The sequence below is a fragment of the Podarcis pityusensis genome (genome assembly GCF_964106645.2).
Source record: "Podarcis pityusensis genome assembly, chromosome: 2".
NCBI classification, from domain to species: domain Eukaryota; kingdom Metazoa; phylum Chordata; class Lepidosauria; order Squamata; family Lacertidae; genus Podarcis; species Podarcis pityusensis.
Genome location: NC_138029.1, coordinates 101,318,420 through 101,342,617, shown reverse-complemented (window position 1 = coordinate 101,342,617; position 24,198 = coordinate 101,318,420). Strand labels below are relative to the sequence as shown.

At 44.8% G+C, this 24,198-nt stretch overlaps 1 protein-coding gene and 1 long non-coding RNA gene across 14 annotated transcripts in view; one reads left to right on the top strand and one right to left on the bottom strand.

The window, feature by feature from the left end:
- MAGI1 (membrane associated guanylate kinase, WW and PDZ domain containing 1) overlaps positions 1-24,198 on the bottom strand; it is a 480,056-nt gene that overhangs the window by 46,671 nt on the left and 409,187 nt on the right. For all 13 annotated transcript variants that reach the window (XM_080995595.1, XM_080995596.1, XM_080995599.1 and 10 more), the window contains one exon: positions 10,928-10,959. In XM_080995595.1, the coding sequence (XP_080851721.1) occupies positions 10,928-10,959 (32 nt within the window). The remainder of the gene's footprint in view (positions 1-10,927; positions 10,960-24,198) is intronic.
- LOC308471716 lies at positions 10,823-15,771 on the top strand. Its single transcript, XR_013983115.1, has 3 exons — positions 10,823-10,900; positions 12,038-12,124; positions 14,833-15,771. It is a non-coding gene; the product is annotated as an uncharacterized lncRNA (long non-coding RNA).

The following is a 24,198-nucleotide window of genomic DNA, read 5'->3' as shown; positions in this document are numbered from 1 at the left end:
AAGATCTACACTGAGAAAAAATCAACCTGTCACGGTGGGGAGGGGGAGGGACTCTATTGGAATCACATTGGGAGGGTGAAGACCTCAGGAGACTGCAGAGGACATCCCCTGCCATTTCCTCCCTAGGGGTGGGAGGAAACTAGCAACTGCCCCTATGAATCCTGCTGCCCGAGACAGTCACCTCGCCTTGCCTCATGGGTGGGCCGGCCCTGCTTGTGATAAACCTCTATGCCATTCCCCAACATTCATTCCAATCTCAGTAGAGCGAGGAAGAGATAAGCCTCCATTCTGTGGGTGCTACCTTCTCAGTAAGAATCACCTTGCTGCAGTGGTAGCTAATTAAGGTGAAAAATGAAGAGATAGCTACACATGTCAGTGGAACGTGCAATGGGGCCCTTCCTCCACCGTCTCTACGTGAACTATACTAAATACTAGCAAGCAGGAGCAGAGCTGGGCAGAGAAAGCAAAGTAGCGTTGACTACTGCCACTTCACTAGAAGCTCTTTGTGACCGAAAACGCTGTGTTCTATTTAACAATAGTTTTGAATATAGCTGTTGGTTGGAGGGGCGTGGCAACTCCCGAGAGCAGAAATTGCTTCGGAACGCTTTATTGAGCTTTATTGATGTCTGCTGAAGCTCTTGACCCACCAATGGCATTTCTTTAAAATGATATACTCTCAAGTGACTTGAATTTGAAATTAACTCTCGACTTCAAATGACATTTTGAGCAGCGTGTGTGATATCTCCGATTTCTCCACCTGTGCTTTTCAGGTGCTTTAATGCTGTCGACAATTTATTTCGCCAGCAAATATGGCTAATTCCCACCTGGCTAAGAACAATAATGTGGAAGTTTGGGACAAACACTGTGAAAACCACCTTCAGATACAGACAAATGTTCTTTTATCGAGGTACGCTAGAATAAGACACTGCAGATGCCCTTTTGGGTGTCCACACTTGCCACAGGAGTTATAAAGATGGGAACAAACCCCCATCTATAAATGCATATGCCAAATTTCAGGATGACCGGATCAGAAAGATGGTTTGAAATGCTCTCAGTCATTTTGAAAGCTGGGTAGCAAAATAGGAAGTAAAAGATTAGCCCAGCCTTGCAGATAAATTGGGGTGGAGGCAGTTGTTCAACCAATCCAGTCACCTGAGTCTTTCTCCCTCATCCTGTTCCCTCTCTTTTGCAACTCCAAAATACAGTGAAGAAACTATTTCTCTCTCTCTCTCTCTCTCTCTCTCTCTCTCTCACACACACACACACACACACACCGGCAACTTTTAGGACACAGGTGCTGTTTCTCAAGAGGGCAGCCAAGGGGCAAAACAGCCTCAATCTACCTTTCCCTCTCTCTCAGTAGCAGCATCACTATGGAGGCTGAACAGGTAGATGTTCATTCTCCCTCTTGCTTCCCTTTACTGAAGGAAAGCAGGGAAGCAGAGAAGGGAAGAGAGACCAATCCATCTGCCAGCTCAGTTCCACTGGTCCAGATTGACCCCGTGTCTGTCCTTCTCCCTTGCAGAGAGTCTTTCTTCTCTTCAAACAAAACAGAGGTAGTTGAAATTTAAGAAATTAAAAAAATTGTCCAGTAGCACCTTAGAGACCAACTAAGTCTTAGTTGGTCTCTAAGGTGCTACTGAACATTTTTTAAAAAAAATTCAACTACATCAGACCAACACGGCTACCTACCTGAATCTAAAACAGAGGTAGTTTCTGTATCTACCCACTGCTGGGGAAGAGTCACTCCAGGGAACTAGAGTACCTCTGGCAACCAAGCATCTGTTTATTTTTTTAAAGCCGGCTCATAGCCAGTGAGGTACAGGATCAGGTTTAAGGTGCTGGTTTTAACCTTTAAAGTCCTATACGGACTAGGACCCTTGTACCTATGGGACCGCCTCTCCTGGTATGTCCCACAGAGGAAATTACGGTCTTCAAACAAAAACATCCTGAAGGTCCCAGGCCACAGAGAGGTTAGGCTGGCCTCAACTAGGACCAGGGCTTTTTCGGCCGTGGCTCCAATCTGGTGGAATGCTCTGTCACAAGAGACTAGGGCCCTGCGGGATTTGACATCTTTCCGCAGTGCCTGCAAGACAGAGCTGTTCCACCAGGCCTTTGGTCAGGGCACAGCCTGACTCCCTCCTTTGGCAATCTTCACAGAACTTTAGCCCAATGGTTGCCATTAATTTGAGTTGAATTATTTTTAGAATGAAATGATTTTAGAATGTTGTACTATTTTATTGTTGTTAGCCGCCCTGAGCCCGGCTTCGGCTGGGGAGGGCAGGATATAAATAAAAATTATTATTATTATTATTATTATTATTATTATTATTATTCAAACTTTTCCCTTCTAAGAGCATCACAAACCACTAGTTTATTACTGTTACATTGCAAACTTGTATGATCCTCCATAGTAAAGGTAAAGGACCCCTGGACGGTTAAGTCCAGTCAAAGGGTTGGCCACCCCAATGAACTTCTGAGTCATGCTTTGCATCTTCCCCTACCTAGATGTATAAAGGTCCACCTTCTCTATTGCCCACATTAGATGTGTGGAAGCTTTCTTCAGCCCAAGGGCTATGTTCTCGGGGCAACCTTGGTGGCGGTCCTACATGCTAATGGTGGGTGTTGCCAGAGACAAAGTTGGGCAGCGCATTGGATATGACTCTTACGTATTGGCTATCGTCTAATTAAAAAAAAACCCTCAGGGGTTTGTATAAACACAAACTGTTGCATACATTTAACTAACCTCTTACCTGAGATCTGACTTATATACACCTGGGCTGGTGAAAGGCTCCATGAAGTAGGGAAGTGCTATGGGCGCTTCTCCCTCCTCTCCTGTATGAACTCGTTTTATTATCCTGCCTTTCCTCTAGACCAGTGATGGCCAAACCTGGCCCTCCAGCTGATTTGGGACTACAATTCCCATCATCCCTGACCACTGGTCCTGTTAGCTAGGGATGATGGGAGTTGTAGTCCCAAAACAGCTGGAGGGCCAAGTTTGGCCATCACCGTTCTAGATGACTTAGGCCAGAGTACATGGTCGTTAAGATGACTTGTGAGCTGGTTGTTCCACAGAAGGGCCCAATCACACTAAGGCACCCTTTGCATCATTCTTCCCCCTCCGCTGCATCAGCAGAGCTACCATGAGCTCAAAACTTTCCTGGAGCATGCAGCTTGCACATCACTTTATCTTTGGGGTGGGAAGGGGGTACCTGCACCACATCAAGCCTCTGAGCGACTCAAGGGTGTACTAAATGATATGGTTTTGATCAAATAAATAAAAAATAAATATTTTTTTCAAGGCAGCATGAACTGGGGGCTTACATTTTAACACACCATGTGAGGCTTTTCTCCTTTGAGGTGCTGCTGCAGTGGTATGGCAGCCACTTTCCCATGGGTTTATTTCATGTGGCTACTTAACATTGAAAGGTCTGCCTCTATGGGTGGGGCCCATTTCATGGGTCCTTACCACACAGCAGAAACTGGCATTAGAAAGGGTGAAAGGGGACACAGTTTACTCTGCCCAGGTGGTAGCAAGTTTTTATTTTAGAATGATTTTAGCATGCATTCCAAGTGGGACATGTGCACACTCTGGAGGGCTAGAAACATTTCTCCCATTAGATACTGTCCCTTTTTAACTCAGCCGTATTAGATGTTAGGCACCCACACTGGACATACAGAGAAAAGAGAAGCTGCTTTTAAAGGCTGGAGATCCCTTTTGTGTGTGTGCAGCAGCCTGTTTATACAGTCAAGGCAGAAACTTCATTAAATTGGAAATGGAGAGATACAGAAACACATATTACCAGCTGCATAAATAAATCCATGAAATGTGTTTTTCCTCTCACAAGAGATCATTTCTTTGAAATCTGCAAATCTAGATTTTGTGTCATAAGACTAAGCAACAGAAACCATACTTAAGAGAAATTAAAAATTAAGATAATGTGGAAATGCCAAACAATTCACTGAATTTCCACATATAAATCTTCAGGGGAACATGGGAAGCTGCGTTATATTGACTCAGACTACTGGTACATCTATCTCAGTACTATCCACACTGCAAGTGGCTATCCAGGGTTTCAAGCAGGGGCCATGGCCAGGCCCAACCAGGGATTACTGGGGATTGAACCAGGGACCTTCTGCATGCAAAGCAGATGCTCCCCTAAGCTGCCACAGTGGTTTATCCCACTTCACAAGATGCATCATATGAACAGGAAGGGGCCACTATTGTAAAGGGTGGCACAGGAAACACCTAAGAAATACTGGAGTATTTAAATAAGGGGCTACTAGTCTGTCTTACTCTTACTGATGTAAGGAAGAGTGCAAAGGGTCGTTTTATTTTTATACTTGGCTAGGAGAGAGACGAAATGCCTCCTCATGTCCACACTGGGATATCCTTTCAGATGTGCCAGATATCCAGTTGTGATCTGTGGACTCTTATTTCAAACTCTGATCTAAGGAAGTTCACTTCTGCCACAAAGCACATAATCAAGTGCGGTCTGCAGATAAAATTGACAAGTTGTCTGTCTCCAAGGTTGCTAATCTACTGTCACGCCTAGTCATCTCACTTCATCCAAGACCCTGTTTCTTTCATTTTGTATATTTATGGACCGTATATATACTGTACACACAAAAAATGACACACCCACCATGGTTGAGGAGTGGAAGAGAGCCCATAGTTGTAGGAATCCATGGGAGATGCACAGAAGGGAATTGTGGGTGTCCCAAGAGGGCCTTGTCAGCAAAGGATGGACTGCCCAGTATCAAAGATGGGAGAGGGATTTGTTCCCTAAACTCAGCAAGGTCCCTAAGAACATCACTTCACTTTCTGCTTTTTAAGTGAGTGGTATCCATTCATGTCTATGGAGAAAAGTGAGCAGCAGTTAGCATGCACTCATTAGAGGACCCTAGGTGTCCTGAAGGAGGACCCACCCTTAACAGTATCAGGTGGGCATAGCAGCAGCAAAAACACCTGTCATATTAGTAAGTACTGCAGCCGACTCTGGCTGTTTTAGTTCCCCCATATACCTCTGGACCAACACTATGTTGCTTCAGAGGAGGGGGTGTCAGAGAATTAAAAATGGCAAGTGCAAACCTTTCCTTTGCTGAGAGGCCTGGTTGGTTTGGCAGCGGATCTTCCTAAGGGTGCTGGTCATTGGCAAACGCCCAATGCTGTGGTTGGCCAACATCGGAGCAGCATGCATCATCCAAGCACGGTAGGGTGCAATGGAAGCTCTAGTCCAGTTGTGAGGTGACCATGCTATGGGGGCCAGGGGAGTGTGGCATGCATGCATGAGTATGTGTGTGTGTGTGTATACACACACACACACATATCATGAGCATACTTGTTGATGTGCAAAAGCTATAGACAAATACGAAGGATTGCAAGCAACTAACTTTTACTGAGAGTAGACCCAACGAATGCAATAGACGCCAGTTGATAATGCTCGTTGATTTCAGTGGGTCCATTCTGTGTAGGCTGAACATTGGCTACAACCCTTCAAACTGCTGCATTGGTAGTAAGATGACCACTGAGTTCCCCTTCAACTCTTATGCTTCTGCATAGTAATGATGTTGGTAACATTCTGTGTACTTTAGTGTCACCAGAGATTTTGACTGGGATGGGAGGGGAGAAGTGAATGGAATCAAGATATACTGCAGCCAAATCTCTAATGCTTCTCCTTTCTGTAAGCTGAAACTATGCAGCAGTGCTACCCTACAGGTCTGCAACAAATAATTGGGCTAAAGAAGTTTTTGCCTGATGTTGTGATACATTCCAAATATACTGCTACCTAGAAAAGCGTAGCAGAGCTGAGCATCTATAGGAGAATGGATGAGGGCTCAGTAGACATATTAGCAAGTGACTACACCGAGATTCAAATGAAGGCCACTTTCAGCATGATAAACATTGTGAGAGAGGAGAAGGGGTGCAACATATTTTCATAAAGGAAAGCTACCTTCCCCACTCATTGTCTCCCTTACTAGAATTTGGGTTGCAAACTGATAATGCAGCAGCCCTCTTTGAACAGCTCTCTTTCCCCCAGATCGTCAGCTGTCTTGGGTATATAGTTCTTGGTGGTCTACTCTTGGTTGTTTTTCATTCGCCTTCGGACCCTCCTTTTCTTCCTGTACTGCAAAGAACTATCGGCACTGAGATTCCCAGCTGCTGGGGTCTCAGACTGGCAGCCGCGATCTTACTTCTTCCATTCACACATCCCTTCATTCATAGGAAGCAAAAGACAGTTGGGTCTTTGTGGAATGGGCTGACACCAATATTTTGGATTGTGGCAGCTGGGAATTTAGCTATTGGCACAGGCGGGTATTCCACAACAGCTTGCCAGTCTTAAAACAGGCTCGTGGACCCTCCTGGAGATGAGGAAGATTCAATATCATACTTTTTTGAGGGCCACATTCCCTTGTGGGTAATCTTCCAGGGGCCATTCTGGCTAGACAAAAGACTCAAGGAGGGCACGTAGCAAGTGGGATGGAGTCAGGGGAGGGTCACAGCCTGCGGTACATCCTAAGAGGTGTGGGATTAAAGTTTCCCACCGCTGATTGTCAAGAGACAGCCTGCACATGCATGATAAAGGGAAATGATCCTTCCACATGTTGATGTCTCGACAGGCGTCTTTTATTTTCTTTAGAAAATCTTGCTACTTAATTTGAAATCACAGGTGCGCAGGGGTAGATAGGACGCCTTAGGAGGCAGGTGCTTCTATGAGATTTACTAGAACCATATTTTCCTGGCAGTGCTATACTTGCAAGGCTGTAAGACTGCTTCTTAAGGTCTCAAGAAGGCAGCTTCTGCATGTGCCATAGAGGGAACTGAGGGGCAGATGGGGCTTATCAACCTGGGAAGGCAGCCCATCTAAGAGAAGTAAAACTCTGATCCTAAACCTCCACTGCTTTGCAGGGTATCTTCAGGAGAAGAAAAGACTAAGGAGTAAACCCCACACAAATCTGGAGTGGAGTCCCTAAAATGGTTGATGGCGCCTTCCGGCAACTCCTGCAACCAAACATATAGCTCTGCTTTCCCATCAGCGAGGCCAAGAGGAGGGTCATCGTCTGGGCGGCCCAGGACCTCTATTAACACTGCCCAGGCTTGTGCCCCAGAGAGGTCACTTTGGTGCTACAAATGCAGCAGTTTGACTCCCCCCACCTCTTGAGACAGATGGAGGCCAACAATACATGCATAGTTTGTGTCCTGGCATCAACCATACCGATACATTACATGCAAATTTGGCCTTCCAGTGATAATCATTACCTGCAAAATATGGCCCAGTTCACATGATGTGCTAAGAGAATCCCTAGCTTAGCGGCCCTCCGAACCTCTCTCTCTGGACTTTGGCACTCTCCCCAGACCACAGACCCCTCACTGCTCCTGTTTCACATTGTACTTGAGTGTTTTTGCCTGGCTCCTTGAACTTTGATAATGGCTATTGCTTGGCTGGATGGAGGAAACAGCAGCGTATTTAGGTGTGTACAGAATCTAGCCTTCTGCACCAAGGCAAAAAATAAATCTGCATTCATTGCTCTGCCCAGTTTTGCCTCTGGCCCCACCCACTACTAGTATGCAGCTTCCAGAAGGTAATGGCTGAAAAATGGTTTTCTACCCCAGATGTAGTGAGGCCACACAAACATGTAGGCTCCTGGAGAGGGCTTTGCAGCCGCCTTTGCTAGTCCGTTTTGCTGCCACACTGCGGTGAGCTAAATCAAGGCTTGGATTGGTGCATCCTCCAACTTGGGACTCTTGGTTAACTGGTAAACTGTGGCCATGAACAACTCCTGGCTCCAGCTGATGGCTAGTGAGTAGGGGGTCCTTCATCACAAGTCCTCGCACGGACAACACACGAAATCAAACCTTGGCTTAGCACAGCACAGCAGCCACAAGAACCAGGGCAAAGTGGCAGTGGAATCGTCTCTGGGAGACTGCAAGTTCATGCAGTCTCACTAGGTCACGATTTGTCTTAGGATGTTGTGTGAACCAGGCCTATGGCAGATCACTCAGTGGCAGGGGCAGCAAAGGAAGGGTCAAGCTTAACTTTATTTGAATTTAATTCAGAGGAGGAGGTTGGAGGGGTGGGGGTGGGGGTGGGGAGAGAAGGGAAGAGGAAGATCCCCCACCCCTTTTAATGCCGCAAAGGGCGTCTACACATTGCTCATAGCAAAGGAGCTAATCTATTATTGATCAAGAAATAATTAGTGTTTTAAGAGACTCCTGGAGAAAAACCGGAAAGGTGGAAGGCAAAAAGGAGCACGACCACAAGACCACGTAAGAAGCCTCAGGGGACTTCCGAGGGCTGACGCTTGGCATTTGCGTGGTCTGCGTCATCACACTAAGCTGTCAACATGCAGGCTTCTCTGAATAGCAACAGCCAGTGGAAATATTTCATGGCATTTTCAAGAATTGGATTCAGGGAACTCCCACATGGATTGGCACTGGGCGTAACATGTCCACAGAAAACTTGAACCAATTTGCTGCTCACAGCGTTCAGCAACGCCGAAGCTTCTTTATTATTTTTCTACCTCTCCCTTAAAAACAAACAATGGATTGCTGAATATAATACTGTGAGTGATTTCATCTTAGTAAGATATAAGTGCCCTGGACTGGTGCGGACCTGCTCATTTTTCTACAGCAGGATACCACTGTCTCTAAGCACTGTATTATTTAGAAAAGAAAGCAGCAACACCCTCAACACAATAGCATTATAACATTAGCTGAACAATGGCCCCTTTAGAAAGCTCTTTTTAAACAAGGAAAAACTATGTGTGTGGGGGGGGAATGTTCCTCCTAGAAGAGGATGGGCACTGACTGGGGTTTCAAAATATTGTGAAGGAAATGAAGAAGAGGAAGAGGGAAGCAATGTGTCATCCAAGGATTCCATTTTCCTTTACTGACCAAAAAAAAAATTAAAACAAAAATCCCATACAATCTCCTGAGGTAATCTGAATTCTGTTTGAGGGTGTGCGTGAGAGAGAGAGAGAGAGAGAGAGAGAAGAGTGTTGGAGAAATGGGAAGAGAAAGGGCTACAGAACGACACCTGTTTGTAAACAGTCTCTTTGTTCACTAGGGGAGGATTATCTCTAAACGGATTTAGGATCCACACACAGGATTTCAAAGCTCCTAATGTTATCGCTATTCACTGGAGAGGCCGGTTCACGGCAACTCCAAATGACTGGAGGAGATTTTCTATAAGTTGATTGCAGTTGACTGCTTTTTTTCCTCTCCTGCTTTTCTTTTTCCAAATCAACCTTGTTAATCCATTCATTAGATGCGGTTTAATTAACAGGGGCAGTGAGACAAGGACGACGGGAAGAAGATGGGGAACTGATACCCTTCCCCCAACGTTGGTTTTGTTTGTTTGTTTGTTTTGCTTGAAAGCTAACAGCTCTCTCTCCTCTTCCCAAATAAATCTGATCCGCTTTCTACATGTTTTACACACTGGCTTCTATTTTAACCAAAGGCTAAATTCCTCCCTGACTGTGACACAAAAGTAAACCCCATACGGTTTGACATTTGTGGGATTTGAGGCTGAGCGCGAACGGCGCTCTCCTCCCTTGCCAACGTTAATGCAAACTGACAATAGTAGAGGCCCGGGGTCATGTGACTTTAATCAGCGCGGCCCTAAGCCAGCAGAACCACATTAATTATTTCGGGGCTTTCTTTTCCATGGGCAGAGGGGGTGGGGTGGGGGGAAAACTTGTATATCAAGGAGGCGGCTTCTGCTCTGCCTTCCTCTTTGGGTTGCTTCTCAGAAAAAGGTGGGGCATCGTAAAAGGTGCAGGAAGAGCCCCAGAGCCGACCGCCAGGGAAGTTTTACAGCATCTTGCATTACCGCAACAATCTCTCCATCTTCGGAAAACTGGTTGGTTACAGCTCCCCGCCCCCCCCCCGATTTTTCTGCTTCTCCCCCACCACTGCACACTCTTCAAACAAATGGAGAAACTTTCACTCTGCAGCCAGTTAACTCCCTATAATGCTTCTTGATCTGTGTCACTCCCTGGAGTGGCAGAGTCCTCTGTTTTTAATTGTACTTTCCGGACAACAGCCTACAAGCTATTAGCTGGCATGTCAACCAGGTAACCGTTCCACAGAGAAACAAGATCAGGACGGACAGGGGAATATTGATTCTCTCCCCTTCCTCTCCCCACTCCGCAGCCCTCCATCTTTCCTCTAAAAAGGCAATGGGCTGGGGGGGGCGGTTTGAGGGGGGAACCTACACCTGCAGCATAATGCTGCTAAACCCAGGCAAAGCCAACAAACAACAAAGGATGCCCTACAGAGAGCAGAAGAGACCGTCGGACATGCGAAAGGCTCAGGCAGGGAACTAGGATGATACCCTTAGCGTTACAAAGAGGGTTCTCTCCCCACCCCCCCTCCTCTGTTGCCGCTGTTAGGAAACAAGCTTCAGGAATTCCCTCTCCCCCAATTATCCACCATATAGTGCATGATAAGGCTCAAAAGGAGTGCAGCCCGCTGCTAGCGGATGCCATCTGAAAGGAAGGAGGAGTCTCCACGCGCAATTGTGCCAAGAAGGAAACAATGGCATTTTCACGAGCAAGTTAAATGCCTGCGAAGAGCAGTCCACCAGAAGTAAGGCTGAATTTCGTCCAAGCCCACACACCCCTCTGTCTGCCCATCCCTTCCAGCTCGCTGGCCAAATCCTCTCCTGCGCCGCATTCTTCTCCCGGCTAACCCCTGCTCAGCACAAGCCATGCAAAAGCGATCAAGTGCAGCGACAGAACCGCAACTTTCAAACGGAATGACAACCACCGGGGTGGGGTTGGAGGGGAAGGTGGGGTGGGAAAGAGGGGAGCCCCGCGGACCCACACCGTATTTTTTTTTATTATTTCGCATTTCCAGAAACGCCCACCCATGCCTCGGACGAAAATAATCAAACAGGTATAGTAGCTCTGTAAAAGTGCTTACCGACTTTGGGCTCTTCTTAGGGGCTGGCAGTCCTGGAAAAAAATGGCAACAAGGAGGGGGGGAAGAAGAAAAAAACAAACCATTAGCAGCAGATAAATCTTTACCTTCCTTAAGGGGGGTGGGGGGGAGAAATCCCTAGGTGTATCATCCGAACGTAGCCATCTGCAGAGTTATGTCAGATTTTGCTCTAGCATCAGAGTTGCCAGTCTGTTCATATCGAATCAAAGCACAGCGTTGGAGGTTTGTGGGGGGGGGGGGGAGTCGGAGTGGGGAGGGGAAAGAGAGAACGAGCGGGTGAGCTTAGAGAAGGGAGGAGATCTATCTGCATTAGCTATGCTGACTTGTGCTGCAGCAGCCTGGAGGCTGGAGAAAGAAATTCACAGACCTCAGCGGCATGGGAAATTGAACACTTGGACAGAATCTCAAACGCTCCCCTGGATTAAGAGGGACTTAGCTCACAATTAAGCCAAGGATATTACCTTTTGACACGGCCGGCGTGTCAAATTTATCAGACCAATTGGAACGGTAGTGCAGAAACACAAGACAGACAGGCAGATAAGATAGATGATCTGCTTCTACATGCTTAAAAAAAATAAAACAACGCAAGTCTTTTTGGGGGGTGGGGGGGTATGTTTTCCCCACCACAAGCTTAGGAAAGCAAAGCAGAAGCAAGAGAACAAAGAAGGGTAAGGTTTATCTCTAAGAAGGGTCAGTTATAAATACAGATGCTCCTGGCAAGCCCTTTAAGTTTGCTTCCAAGTCCAGCCTGCATGGTTATAGGCAGCGATCACCATCAACTAGTTAAGAGTGCAGCAGATTCACAATGAATGCAATGTTATTTTTGGATAGGGAGAGGTGAATGGATGGCCAGGGAGCAGAGGCAGGGAGAGATTTTTTTCTTTCTTTCTTTCATTCTCCTGGGCATTAACGGTGATGAAAATGCAAATGAGAAAGCATTTAATGCTGAGAGGGAAAGCCTAGAGGAGATTTTACATTTTGGAGACAGACCCGGAACACTGCCGCAGATCATTGTTTCTCTGACAGTGGGGAAACTGGATAAAAGGATTCTCCCAGTCCCTGCCATTGGCATTTTCTTTTCTTTTTTGGTAGCACAATGTCCCATTGGAAATGGAGTTCATGCTTAAGGGAAATGAGTCTTAATAAAGGAAGACAATGTCCCTAAGCAGATGTGAGAAGGTAAGAAACAAATTCCTTTAGAAATCCGGGAAGCAGGGACTGTGGAGCAAATAGCTAGAAGTGCTGTTTCAACTATGTGTTAAAAACTGCAAAGCAACTCAACAGTGTGAAATCTGCTCCCATTTTTTTTAAAAAACCACACACATAACATTATGCTCTCTTTTCTTTCCATTGCTCCTTTAATGCATTAATGTGATAAATAGCTTCACGATCCAATGCTACGCAGAGAATGAAGCATGTTGTGTGAATGAGAAATTAATAATAATAGTAATAATAATAATAATAATGTGTGTGAAGAATGGCTTCTGTGATGTGCAACATGATGTCAGATGTCCACAATAAATTCGTATTGACTTATTGATATATAATGGATCTTTAGGATCAATATGGAGTAGTCAGCTTGTGCTCCTGTATATCAGTGATTTCTAAAACCTTAGATATCATTGATATACAGGAGCACAAAGCTGGCCCATGATATCAAATACTTACTATATAAGAACCAAACATGAGAAATGCTGAACTAGAATGGCCCTTTATACGCTGATGCAGTTGTACTAAAAGCATTGTATTACATTGCAAATGTTCCATGTCTGGTATTAGCCAGTAACTGAGATACTTGTCTATAAATGGTCTTCCTTAAATACAAGTGGGCCCCTGACAAAATTTCTTGTTGACTTGGTGCACCTTCAAGCTTAACACTGTCTAAACATCACCCAATAAGGGCTTCCTTTTGCCCCACCCTCCTCCAGCTCATATGTTCACTTATTTTATTTTATTTTTACTGGAGTGCACACGCAACTGATGAATCTGTTTGCTGGTGCCATGTTTTACTTAGGAAACCTGTCAAGGGCCCTTTCCACGAAGTAGGCTGCTAGAAGGAAAGCAAAGGTGGTGGCCCACAAAAAGGAGCAAAGCAAAAGCACCGTCCAAAAAAGCAAGCAAAGAGGTTGGTTTAAATATACACACTGAGAGGTTCAATTCTTCTGACAAGTCACTAGTGATGGACAGTCTACACCCAACAGCTTCAGCTGATGAAAGCTGCAGATGACACTGCTAATAATAGTAAGCATTTACATATAAAGTATGCAAAGCAGCTCACATTCACTGTCTTTTAATGACAACAATCCTTAAAATGGGCTGTTACCCATACTGCAGATGAAATGACTGAGTCTCATACAGAATGGGTTGCCTAAGTCCACCTGGGAAAGTTTGAAGCTGGAGGTAAAATCTGAACCAAATACATAGAAGTCCTGTGTCATACTCTTAGCCACTTCACTCCAACAGGTGCACATAATACACACCCCTGAAACACACACCCACACACATCTTCACTTCACCTTAGACCTCACAATCCCAGCCAGGGACTGATGGGGAGCCTCCCTCATTATTTCCTAATCAAGGGTGTTCTCAGTCCCCGCAAAATTTTCAAGTCCGCTTTCAGAGAGAAATTCAAGGTTTTTTGTTTTTAAAATGAAATTTAATTACACATGAGCCCTGTTGAGGAGGAGGGCAGAAAATTTAATTTCGTGGATCTGTTATCATAATAGCTCTAAAAATGAGCTGGAAGGAGTATAGATTAGGGCGTCGTATATTGTTTTAGCTAGGAAGGCCTCTTGACTCGCTTTAGACAAAAAAAGCACCTCCAAATTTATCTTATGTTACAAAAGATACAAGTGAACATTTTTTTTTAAAAAAAAAAGCATACCACAAAACAATACTGAGCACATTGTAGATCTTAATCATGGCAACAAACAGGTCATTTCCTACATAACAAGTTTCCATCAACTGATGTATGTAAAGTTTCAAAGCTTCAACTCCTTACTTAGGCAGCAAGCCTATACCCACTTACCTGGGAAATAAACTCCAATGAACTAAGTGGGACTTACTTTCTAAGGCCCCTGCTTGGGCAGGTCCCTTCATAACACACCTCCATCATCTGCAAACCTACAAAGCCTTCACACAGAAAATTTCACAACCTCTCCACACAAAACACATCTGGCACACTTCAAAAATGCATACAAACTGAGGAACACATCTCTCTCTCCCTCTCTCTCATCGCCACACCCACTTTCCCCTATCTACTGGACCACAAGCCTCCTCAGCCGGGAGTCAGCCATCTTTACTTTGGTAACATGCTCGTCATATGGCACTCACCTGCCTTTACAGAAATTATTTGTTTAAATGAGAAATAAAAAAGTCATGCTTTTATGAACACACAGTTAACACACACACACCAAAAAGGAAAGGCAATATCCCCGACAATTTTCTTGATTTTTTTGGAGAAAACCTAAATAAGCAAAAAGGAAAAATAGAGGTATGGTGCGGTGCGCAAAAAGGGATGGGGAGGGGAGGTCCCCAAAAGGGAAATTTGAAATTCAAGGAGAAATGCTTGAAAAGCCATTTCTCAGCTTGACTGACTGGTTGGTTGGTTGGTTGGTTGGTTGATTGATTTAGCTAGCTAGCTAGGTTCTCACATAGACATTCTGGGTCAAAGATTAGATGGTTGGGACAAATCTAAGCCTTGAAGCAGCTTTCCCAACTTGGCACCCTCCTAAATTGTTGGACTACTACTCCCGCCAGCTCTGGTCAAAATAGCCAATGGCCAGGAATGATGGGAGTTGTAGTTCAACAATATCAGGAGGGCACAAGATTGTAGAAGGCTGCCTTTGGCTGTGTTTCCTTTTCAAAGCTTACCTTTCTGTTTCCAGGGTCATCTCAACCTGCTCTGAACCTGTGGGGCAGTGTGACACTGGACGCAACTTCTAATTAAAAAGTGTGTGAACTGACTCATTAACCTGCAGCTTGCTTGTGAAAAAGCTTGCAGCTCTACAATGGGGGAACAATCCTTGTCTCCAAGAGTCTGTTCAACTTTAACAGCTGACGCACCAGGAAGCAGAACAGAACAGAACAGAACATTGGCACCTGAGCTGCCTTTATCTAAGCCAGCCTTCGCCAACATGGTTGGCACTAAGGTCTGCTGCCCTTCGAAACGAAACCATATGTCCACCACACTCACACAAGGAATTCTAGGAAAGCAAGCATAAGCCATTCACTATCTAAAGAGCTGGACCAAGTTGCAGCAAAATTCAGTGCAAGTTCCACCTCTATAAGTTCCTCCCACTTGCGGTTTCCCATATGTATAGAATTAGATTATCAGTGAATCTGATTAAAACTGCGAGGTGTCGTGTAAATTGTAAATGCTTTCTACATATCATAAATAGTAACTTTCTCAGAACGTTTTCGTGCATTGGATAAATCCCAGAAGCAAGCAGGGTGCCTCAAGAGAGATGGGTGGCTTGCTCAAGAAAAAGTGGGCTCTCTACGAGGGGGTGCAGGTCAAAATGGGGAGCACTGCAAGCACTTCGAGGTAAACTGCCAATCCAGACAGGGGGGTGCGGGGAAGTTTCAGGCCGGAATCTGCTGAAAGCAGAAGGAACGCCTCTCGACGAATGATAGCATCCGAGTGGGATGATGGGAAAAGGAAGACCATCACCGTTATGGACAGAGGGCAAAGTGGCAGGAATGGTTGTGACTCACAGGTCAAGCTTGTAATCAGAGGGGATGATTGTACCCAGAAAGCTAAACGTTTTTAGCTCTTCCCCACAAAAAATATCTAAAAGTATCTAGCACAAAAGGCCACGGGTGGCGCTGTGAGTTAAACCACAGAGCCTAGGACTTGCCGATCAGAAGGTCGGCGGTTCGAATCCCCGCGATGGGATGAGCTCCCGTTGCTCGGTCCCTGCTCCTGCCAACCTAGCTTTTCGAAAGCACATCAAAGTGCAAGTAAATAAATAGGTACTGCTCCAGTGGGAAGGTAAACGGTGTTTGCGTGCCCTGCTCTGGTTCGCCAGAAGCGGCTTAGTCATGCTGGCCACATGACCCGGAAGCTGTACGCCAGCTCCCTCAGCCAATAAAGCAAGATGAGCGCTGCAACCCCAGAGTCGGCCACGACTGGACCTAATGGTCAGGGGTCCCTTTACCTTTACCTAGCACAAAAGGCCATGGACCTATATGTCTCACAATTTTCAGGATTTTTACGCAGGGGCATCTCTGAAAATTTAAGAACAATTGCCCACAAAGTAGAGAGATTTTCTGTGTGTGTGTGTGTGTGTTTAGACACACACACACAGATGTGCGCACACATGCACACCCTAAACTGAAATGGTTGCCATTGCAGGAAAACCACTGCAGCTATCCTTCTGAAACCTGGCAGAATTAATGCACTCAGAAGAGGTAACCTTGCCTGTAAATTTCATCCCCCAAATAAACACATTATGGAAGTTATCTTTTCTCTCCTCCACCCCCCAAAAAGCAAGTTAAATTTTAAAGCTGCCCAGCACAAAATCCCCTATTTTTCAGTAATTCTGCAGGCTTTATTTAGTTTAGAAACATTTAGTATGCCTGTATTATTTCACACACTTCTGTCAAAAGCAGGAGGGGGAGCGATAGCCATTTTTGATATCTCAACCATGAATGGAGGGAGAAAATGAAGGAGAAATTGGGCAGACTATGACATGTCTTGCTCTGAAACTGTTTGCCCAAGCACCAAACCGGGGTATCAACAGAAGCTGGTTTAGACTCCTTATATTCTATAAACATGCATGGGTTCACCTTTTACAGAGTTGTGTCCTCTCTCTCTCTCACACACACATACATTTGGTCACTCATTTGGACAGAGTAATCTCGGCAATGAGATATTCCCTAATTAATAATAATAATATGGCAGCAAAGAAAAACTTTTGCATTTTTAAAATGAACAAGGGATTTGCTTATGGCACCAGGGTTATTAAATGTTAAAATGTAATAAACATGAATGACTGAAAAAACCTTCCCTCTCAATGTTTGCCATTAATTCCAGCTGCCCCCCCCCCCGCCCTCCTCCCCAATGAAAATAGCTGGGGAAAATTGGTGGGAAATATACACAAGCTACTGCTTGGCGTTTCAAGGGCCCAGGAATCTTGCAAGGGTTTTGCTCTTTGGCAGAGTTTGTTGCAGAACAAGCAGTAATTGACCTCTTACCAAAACAAGCTAACACACACGTTTTGTATGAAAAACACACATATACAACACAGGCGGTTTGCATCCAGACAAAATGTACCATCACAAGGAACAGCCTAGAGAAGACTTTCTTGTTAATACTTGCCTATAGAGTGGTGCTTTCTAATTTAAAATCAGGGCATATTTACAACTGTAATTCTAGCTGCCAATGACTGAGCCAGGAAATAAATGTGCCGCAATCTGCATTGTGTATTCTCAACTGAAGGACAAGGAGCAGCACTACCGGCCAACAAGAAACCACAGCTGAGGATTTCCCTGTGCATTTGAAGATTGGCAGTATTAACACTGCCGTTCTTTAGCTGACTTCCACAGACACTGCTGCCCTTTATTAGGGTAGCAACGTGATGCCCTTCTGAAAATGCTGCGCTACAACTTCCATCAATCCCAGCAAGGAGGGCCAATGATCACAAATGATGGAAGCTGTCGTCCAATGACACTGGAAAGGCATCACACTTGCTCCTCCTCCTTTGTGTACTCTGCTTGAGCACATCCCTTAATCAAACATGCAGAAATAAATATGCAAAAGGTTGCATCTAACCAAGATCTACTCAAAGTAAAAAGGTAAAGGGACCCCTGACCATTAGGTCCAGTCATGGCCGACTCTGGGGTTGCGGCGCTCATCTCGCTTTATTGGCCGAGGGAGCCGGCGTTTGTTCGCAGACAGCTTCCGGGTCATGTGGCCAGCATGACTAAACCGCTTCTGGCAAACCAGAGCAGCGCAAGGAAACTCCGTTTACCTTCCCGCTGGAGCGGTCCCTATTTATCTACTTGCACTCTGACATGCTTTCAAACTGCTAGGTGGGCAGGAGCAGGGACCGAGCAATGGGAGCTCACCCCGTTGCAGGGATTCGAACTGCTGACCTTCTGATCGGCAAGTCCTAGGCTCTGTGGTTTAACCCACATCCATTAACTTCGGGGGGTCTGTTCTGAGTAGGATTAGCATTGGATACAGCCCAAAGTTAACAACTGCATCACCACCAAGACTGAAAGGGGGATAGGTTTCACAAACAAGTATTTTTAAGCTAATGAATGCCACGGATTAGAACTGTCTCTGCTAGGGTAACAAAGAGAAACTCCCCAAGAAGATTTCATTAGCAAGCAGCAAGAAGGTAACTTGCTGTAAATGTCATGCAGTGAAAGATGAGACTTAGCCTTCCCCTTGCCATCAGTCATTGTCTTGGGGGAATATAGCCATCTACCCAAGAAAACTTACTTTAGCATTTATATAGTAAGTTGGTCATCATCACTAAGTCTGGAGATTCTGACGTTCCTCCCCATTCTCTGATTTAACAGGGATGCATGGCAAAATGTTCACTCTGGAGGGTGTTATAAATGTCCAGCTTGATAATGATTGCATGCATAGTGTGCTAAGCTATCGCTTGTTGCAAAGTTGCATTCAACTCTCATCAAGGCTAGCCTACAACATGACCTCCAGTGGAGTGCTGTAGAAAATGAAAGTGCAGCAGGATCATTACACTCCAGAAAAGTGTAGCATGGCATGGCGAAACTGAATAGGGAAACCTTTTTCGCCCTCTCTTGCGACACTAGAACTCGCAGACATTCGATGAAGCTGAATGCTGGAAGATGCAGGGTGGAGAAAATAAATATTTCTTCACACAGCGCATAAATAAAAAGTATGGTGTTCACTCCCAAAGTTGGCAGCGATGGATTAAAAGAGGATTAGACCTGTTAAATTGTGGGTGAGCATATCAGACGACACAGTGATTCTTCAAACAGCTTTGTTTATTCACAGGCCAGAACAGAACTGAACTGAAGGGTTCTGCCAGCCTGCTTATATAGAGCTCCACTAGAACGCAACAGTAACCATTTTCTGTAACTATCCAATCACTGAACGTCACTTTCAATCCCTTATTTGCATATGTGGACGTGAGTGAAAACTACCTGCAGTATCCCTCTGCTGGCCCAGGGTGAGAACTTCAGTACATAACAAGACCATTTCATGGTGGATAAGACTAGCCATGACTACTAGCTACCAAGTCAGTCCATTGCATCCATCTGGCTCAGGATTGTCAACATTGATTGACAGTGGGCCTCCAACACTGGAGGAAGGAGTCTTTCCTATCCCTACCTGGAGATGCTAGGGACTGAACTAGGGCTCGTGTATACAAAGCATGAGCTCTATCACTCAGCAATGGCCCTTTTGTAGTAGGAGAGAAGCATTAGGAGTAGATAGAGGTGGTTTGAGCACAAAGAAATGGAGACATGAGTGAATGGAACTAGTGCCCTCTACTGGACGGGAAGTCTCACAGCAAATAATTACAAACAGATCCAGCTCCTCACAGAAATAAAAAAATAAAATAGAGGCTATATTCATTTTAGCTATCACTGTAATACGTTAAAACTTACTTTCTTTGCAAAAAGGAATTCATGCCCAAGACTAATTTAATATTCCTATCAGTTAAAGGAATCATGTGTATGCACAGGGTTCCTCCCAAAAGAAGGGAGTAGAGCATTTAAATGAAACTAATTATCACTGAGATTATCATAAACATCTGAACCAAAACATTTCTCTCATTGTTCAGTGCTCTTAAAGCCGTGTTTGGGAGCAGCTTCTTCTACTTAGCAAATGACACTTTGGGAAAAAGGATAATCACGCGCTATTAAGCATTTCGTATGTAATACTTTTACTGTTTCATAATGACTTTGATGTTTTACTATATTATGGGGGGAAACTATCAGCTACAGAGTTTCTTGCTATATTAATAAATTCTCTTTGCACAACATTTGTGCTGCTCTCTGAACGGGGAATTTTTATTGCTTTCTAAAATAGATGGTCAGTCTGGAGTTCCATGAATCATGTGGGCAGCTATCAATATAATAACCTAAAGTAATTAATAATCAAGCTCATTAACCAACAGAACTTAAGACCTTCTTGAATGCCCGCCTTTCCTGATATTAGTGCAAAACTAATCAACCCTGAGAGCTCGTGGACCTCTGTATTGGCAGATCAAGACTTCAACATGAAACGCAAACAGAGCTGGGTTGGCGATTCTACAGAAAGTTAGAACACTGGGTACATTCCGAGATAAGGGATGCCTCTCAGCTTCCCTGGGTACCTGAAAAAGGGAGACATTTCTATGTATTTTTAAAACAGGGGCATCCATCTTACTCTAGACAGACAATAAAAGTGTAAAACAAATCTCTCACCACGGGCCAGGGAGCCAATGTAAGCTCCCCGTGACTCAGAAAATGCACGTCAATATGTTTGACTTCCAAGTGCAAAACAAGGAGCTCTTAATTATTAACACTAATGGTCAATAATGCTCTTTGGTGGAGAAGGCAGGAGGATACTAAACTAACTCTGCATAAAACGTTGCCAGCAGAATTTTAATAAAAGATTAGATGAATAAAGCCCCATTTCAAGGACTTTGTGAAAGTCAAAACGACTCCAGGCTTGGTACAAAATAAAAAGAGGGGGAAAGAAGACAGAAAGCCTGGATGGGTTGGGGTTTTTGGGGGGATTTGATTGCTTGCACAAGCAAATCCTTTAGAAGTGTGTTTTTAAAATAAAAAAATGTATACATCATAACTTATGAAGCACAGTGTTAGCTTTGTCAAGAGAATGCAGGTCCAAAAGATACATGCATGCAACTCGTTTCTGGTTCTAATTCTACATTCACTTTTCCCAAGCCAGAGCTCAGAACTCCTCAAAGTTTGATTTTTATTTTATTTTTTGCATCTTCAAGGTGTAGAATCAGTGGAACTGAGCTGAAAGAACAATTTTTTGCAAAGAATTCTTCACTGAAGGGCTAGTGATCACACGGAACAGGGAAATGGCTATCTTTCCACCATGCCGTTCATATTCAACAAGAAAAGACCAAGGTAATCAACATACAAGTTGTAAATCACCATCTACTGACTTCAGCTGTCTCCTTCTCTGTGTGCTTAGAATCATTCTCTTCTCGCACCAGTTGCAAACAGTTAGACCAGGCAGGAATGGGCAGAAACAGAGCAGCCACTCATGCTTGTACCTGGATCCAAGTGTCAGCCCTCTGTCTTGAACCTGGTGCTTCACTAATTCATTGCTTTGCTCAAACCACTGATGGACGGTGGAGGAGGGACACAGTTGCTTGCACACTTGCTTAGGGACACACAGGCTAGCTGCCTCAATGCCTCACCCAGCAACAAGTGAGTATGCCACTTGCTGTACACTATGCAACAGACTGTCCAAAGCGGCTTAAAAATCCCAGAGGATGCTTATTATGAAGCTGTCATATTCTGAGACTGTTCCATCTACTTCAGGGCTGTCTACTTTCTCATGCAGAGATCTTTCCCCTGATGCAGGGGGTCACGGTTCCCATGGAGCACTCTGATTCAGACCCAGGAGTGGGAGGCATTTGAGGAGGAGAACTTAGAAGGAGTCTACATGGCACAGCCTTTGTGATGATGCCCCCACCCTGTCCCCTTGCATGTTCTCAGATCTACTGACAAGATAGGAGACTCCCTGCCTTCTTCCCTAAATGTGAAGGATGAGGACGGCTCACGGGCATGACCTGCTCTGACAGAGGGGGGAGGGATTCAGAAAGGGATGTGCTGTCTCTCAGGGACTCTATACCTACAGGCCAAGAATTCCCACAGGGACACAGATTTTCATGCATAGCTTGGCCATTTGCCACCTCTGCTTACAAGCTTGGTGGGTAGGGCAGGGAAACTTGTTGGAACAACCTCACAGCTCCTGTGCAGTTGCTAATAGTGATCTCCTGAATCTTGGTCTTTGCTCCCAGACTGGATGTGTAGATATTACTCCTTTGCCTTGTAAGACCATCTGGACTAGATTTTACTCCTTCCTAGTCTTGGAGTTTGTACCAGTAAGGCTGCTATAATAAAAATCAACTTCTTTACCTGTAAGCAAGGGCACCTGTTGTTGGTTTTATGCAGGAATCAGGACACCAGAAACTTGGTGTCTTCTACATGCAAAGGACTTGTTCTACCACTGTGCTGTGGCCTCTTTTCCCTCAATTAAAAAGACACTAGAAAAACAAAATTACCTCAGAATATATTATCAGCATTCAAAATACACCTCAGCAGCTGCAGTGTGTGAAATCACAGGCTGCACAGCATCTTTGTGTTAATGCACATGCAGTCTTTTTATTTATTTATTTTAGAATACCTAATTACCATATTTTTCTGTCTATAAGACCCCCCGTGTATAAGACGCCTTCTATTTTGGGGGGCTCTGATTTAAGAAAATGGGGGGGGGGAGATCTATCTGTGTATAAGACGCCCCCAAATTTTGTACATTATTTCTTAGGGGGGAAAACCTAGTCTGGTACATGGAAAAATATGGTATATCCCATTTTATTTCCCCAATAAGTTCTCAAAGGGGCTTTCAAAAAATTCTCACAATACTCACTTTATAACTTTTACTGATATACCATAAATAAAACAGAGGCCAAGCTCTGATAAGTGTTGTTTCCTGGAGTTCTCATTCATGTTATTATCGTGAGGCAACTCCAAAAATGGAAAAAATGAGAAGGGCAAAATAGCAACAGCAGTTTACCAATTAAACTGTATGAGATAAAACTTTGTTTTCAACAATGGCTACGCTTCAGACAGCACACAAGGCCCTTCTTGGTTGTTGGCCTCCCTCTACCTATGGAATCCACTTATTTCTTGCTTATGAAAAACCTTCCCCAAGCTGGTGCCCTTCAGGTGTTTTAGACTCATAACTCCCATCATCCCTGGCCATTGCTTATGCTGGCTGAGAATGATGGGAGCTGAAGTCCAACAACACCTGCAGGGGACCAGACTGAGGAGAATGCCTCGGAACATGGAGTTGCAATCCACCTTTTATGGCTAATTGCTAATAGGTATCCATGCTCCATTAACTTGATTAATTGGGGAGGGGGGTCTTCCTTAAAAAGGCATCGAAGCTAACTACATCTTATGATGCTGAGCACAATACATTATGTGTTATATTAAGTGGGATTGTCTTGCCTGAACTCCATCTGTGGCCGGTCTGCTCAACAGGTAATCCCCAAGAGGGAGGGAGGGAGAGAGAGAAATTTCTCCCACTTTTCACAAAGCCACAATATCAGCTTAAAGCTCGGGCACAAATATGGGCAACCTGTGGCTCCTCAGATGCTGTTGGACACTAACTCCAATCAGCCCCAACCAGCGTGGCCAAAGGTTAGGATGACGGTAGAGCATGATCTCAGGATCATGGGCAAAAGATTCTTGCATTTCAGGGGCTAGATGATCCTGATGGTCCCTTCTGACCCTAAAATCCTATATGGAGGGCCTAATGGTTAGCCTATATTAATGTAAGCGACACAAACAGCAACTGCAAACAAAAGCGAGCCTCCTCATATTTGCATTTTTCTAGACCCCTGCTGAAAGGGAAAGGGCTGTCCTGTATCTGGTAATAGCCAAATCCCAAGACGCTGCAGAGCCATTCTCAAGAAGCAGAATGCACCTGCAAGCCATTTATGCCTTCCCGGGACAACGGATGTGCGCTAGGGGTCCCGTGACTCACTCTGAGCAACTACTACAGCCATTTCCTTGAATCCTAGGCACATATGTGTCAACTTTTCCCTTTTCTTGCGAGGAATCCTATTCGGAATAAGGGAATTTCCCTTAAAAAAAGGAAAACGTTGACAGCTATGCCTAGGCACCTCCTTGAGCCTACTGGCGTCGTGTGTTTACGGGGATGCTTAATCAATCACTCAGCTGCAACCTTTCCAACCAAACTCAGCTGCGGCCTCAGTATTTCATGCTTCCCAAATTATGCACAGAAGCCCCTTGTGCTGAGCATAGCATGGCAATCTGCTCTCAGCAAGCCAGGATAAAATATGGTTGTCCTCTTAGCTGAGACAATTTAACGTCTGCTCGAGTTACCGGCATGTAAGGAATAGCTGGGAGAATGGAGAATATCATCTCTAGTTAAATCTGCCTTGTTTAATGCACAATATAAGGTTCTGCTGTGCCACCTTGTGTTATATCAAATCACATCTGATATAAAACACCAGCACAAGGCTAGGGAATGCCTAGCAATA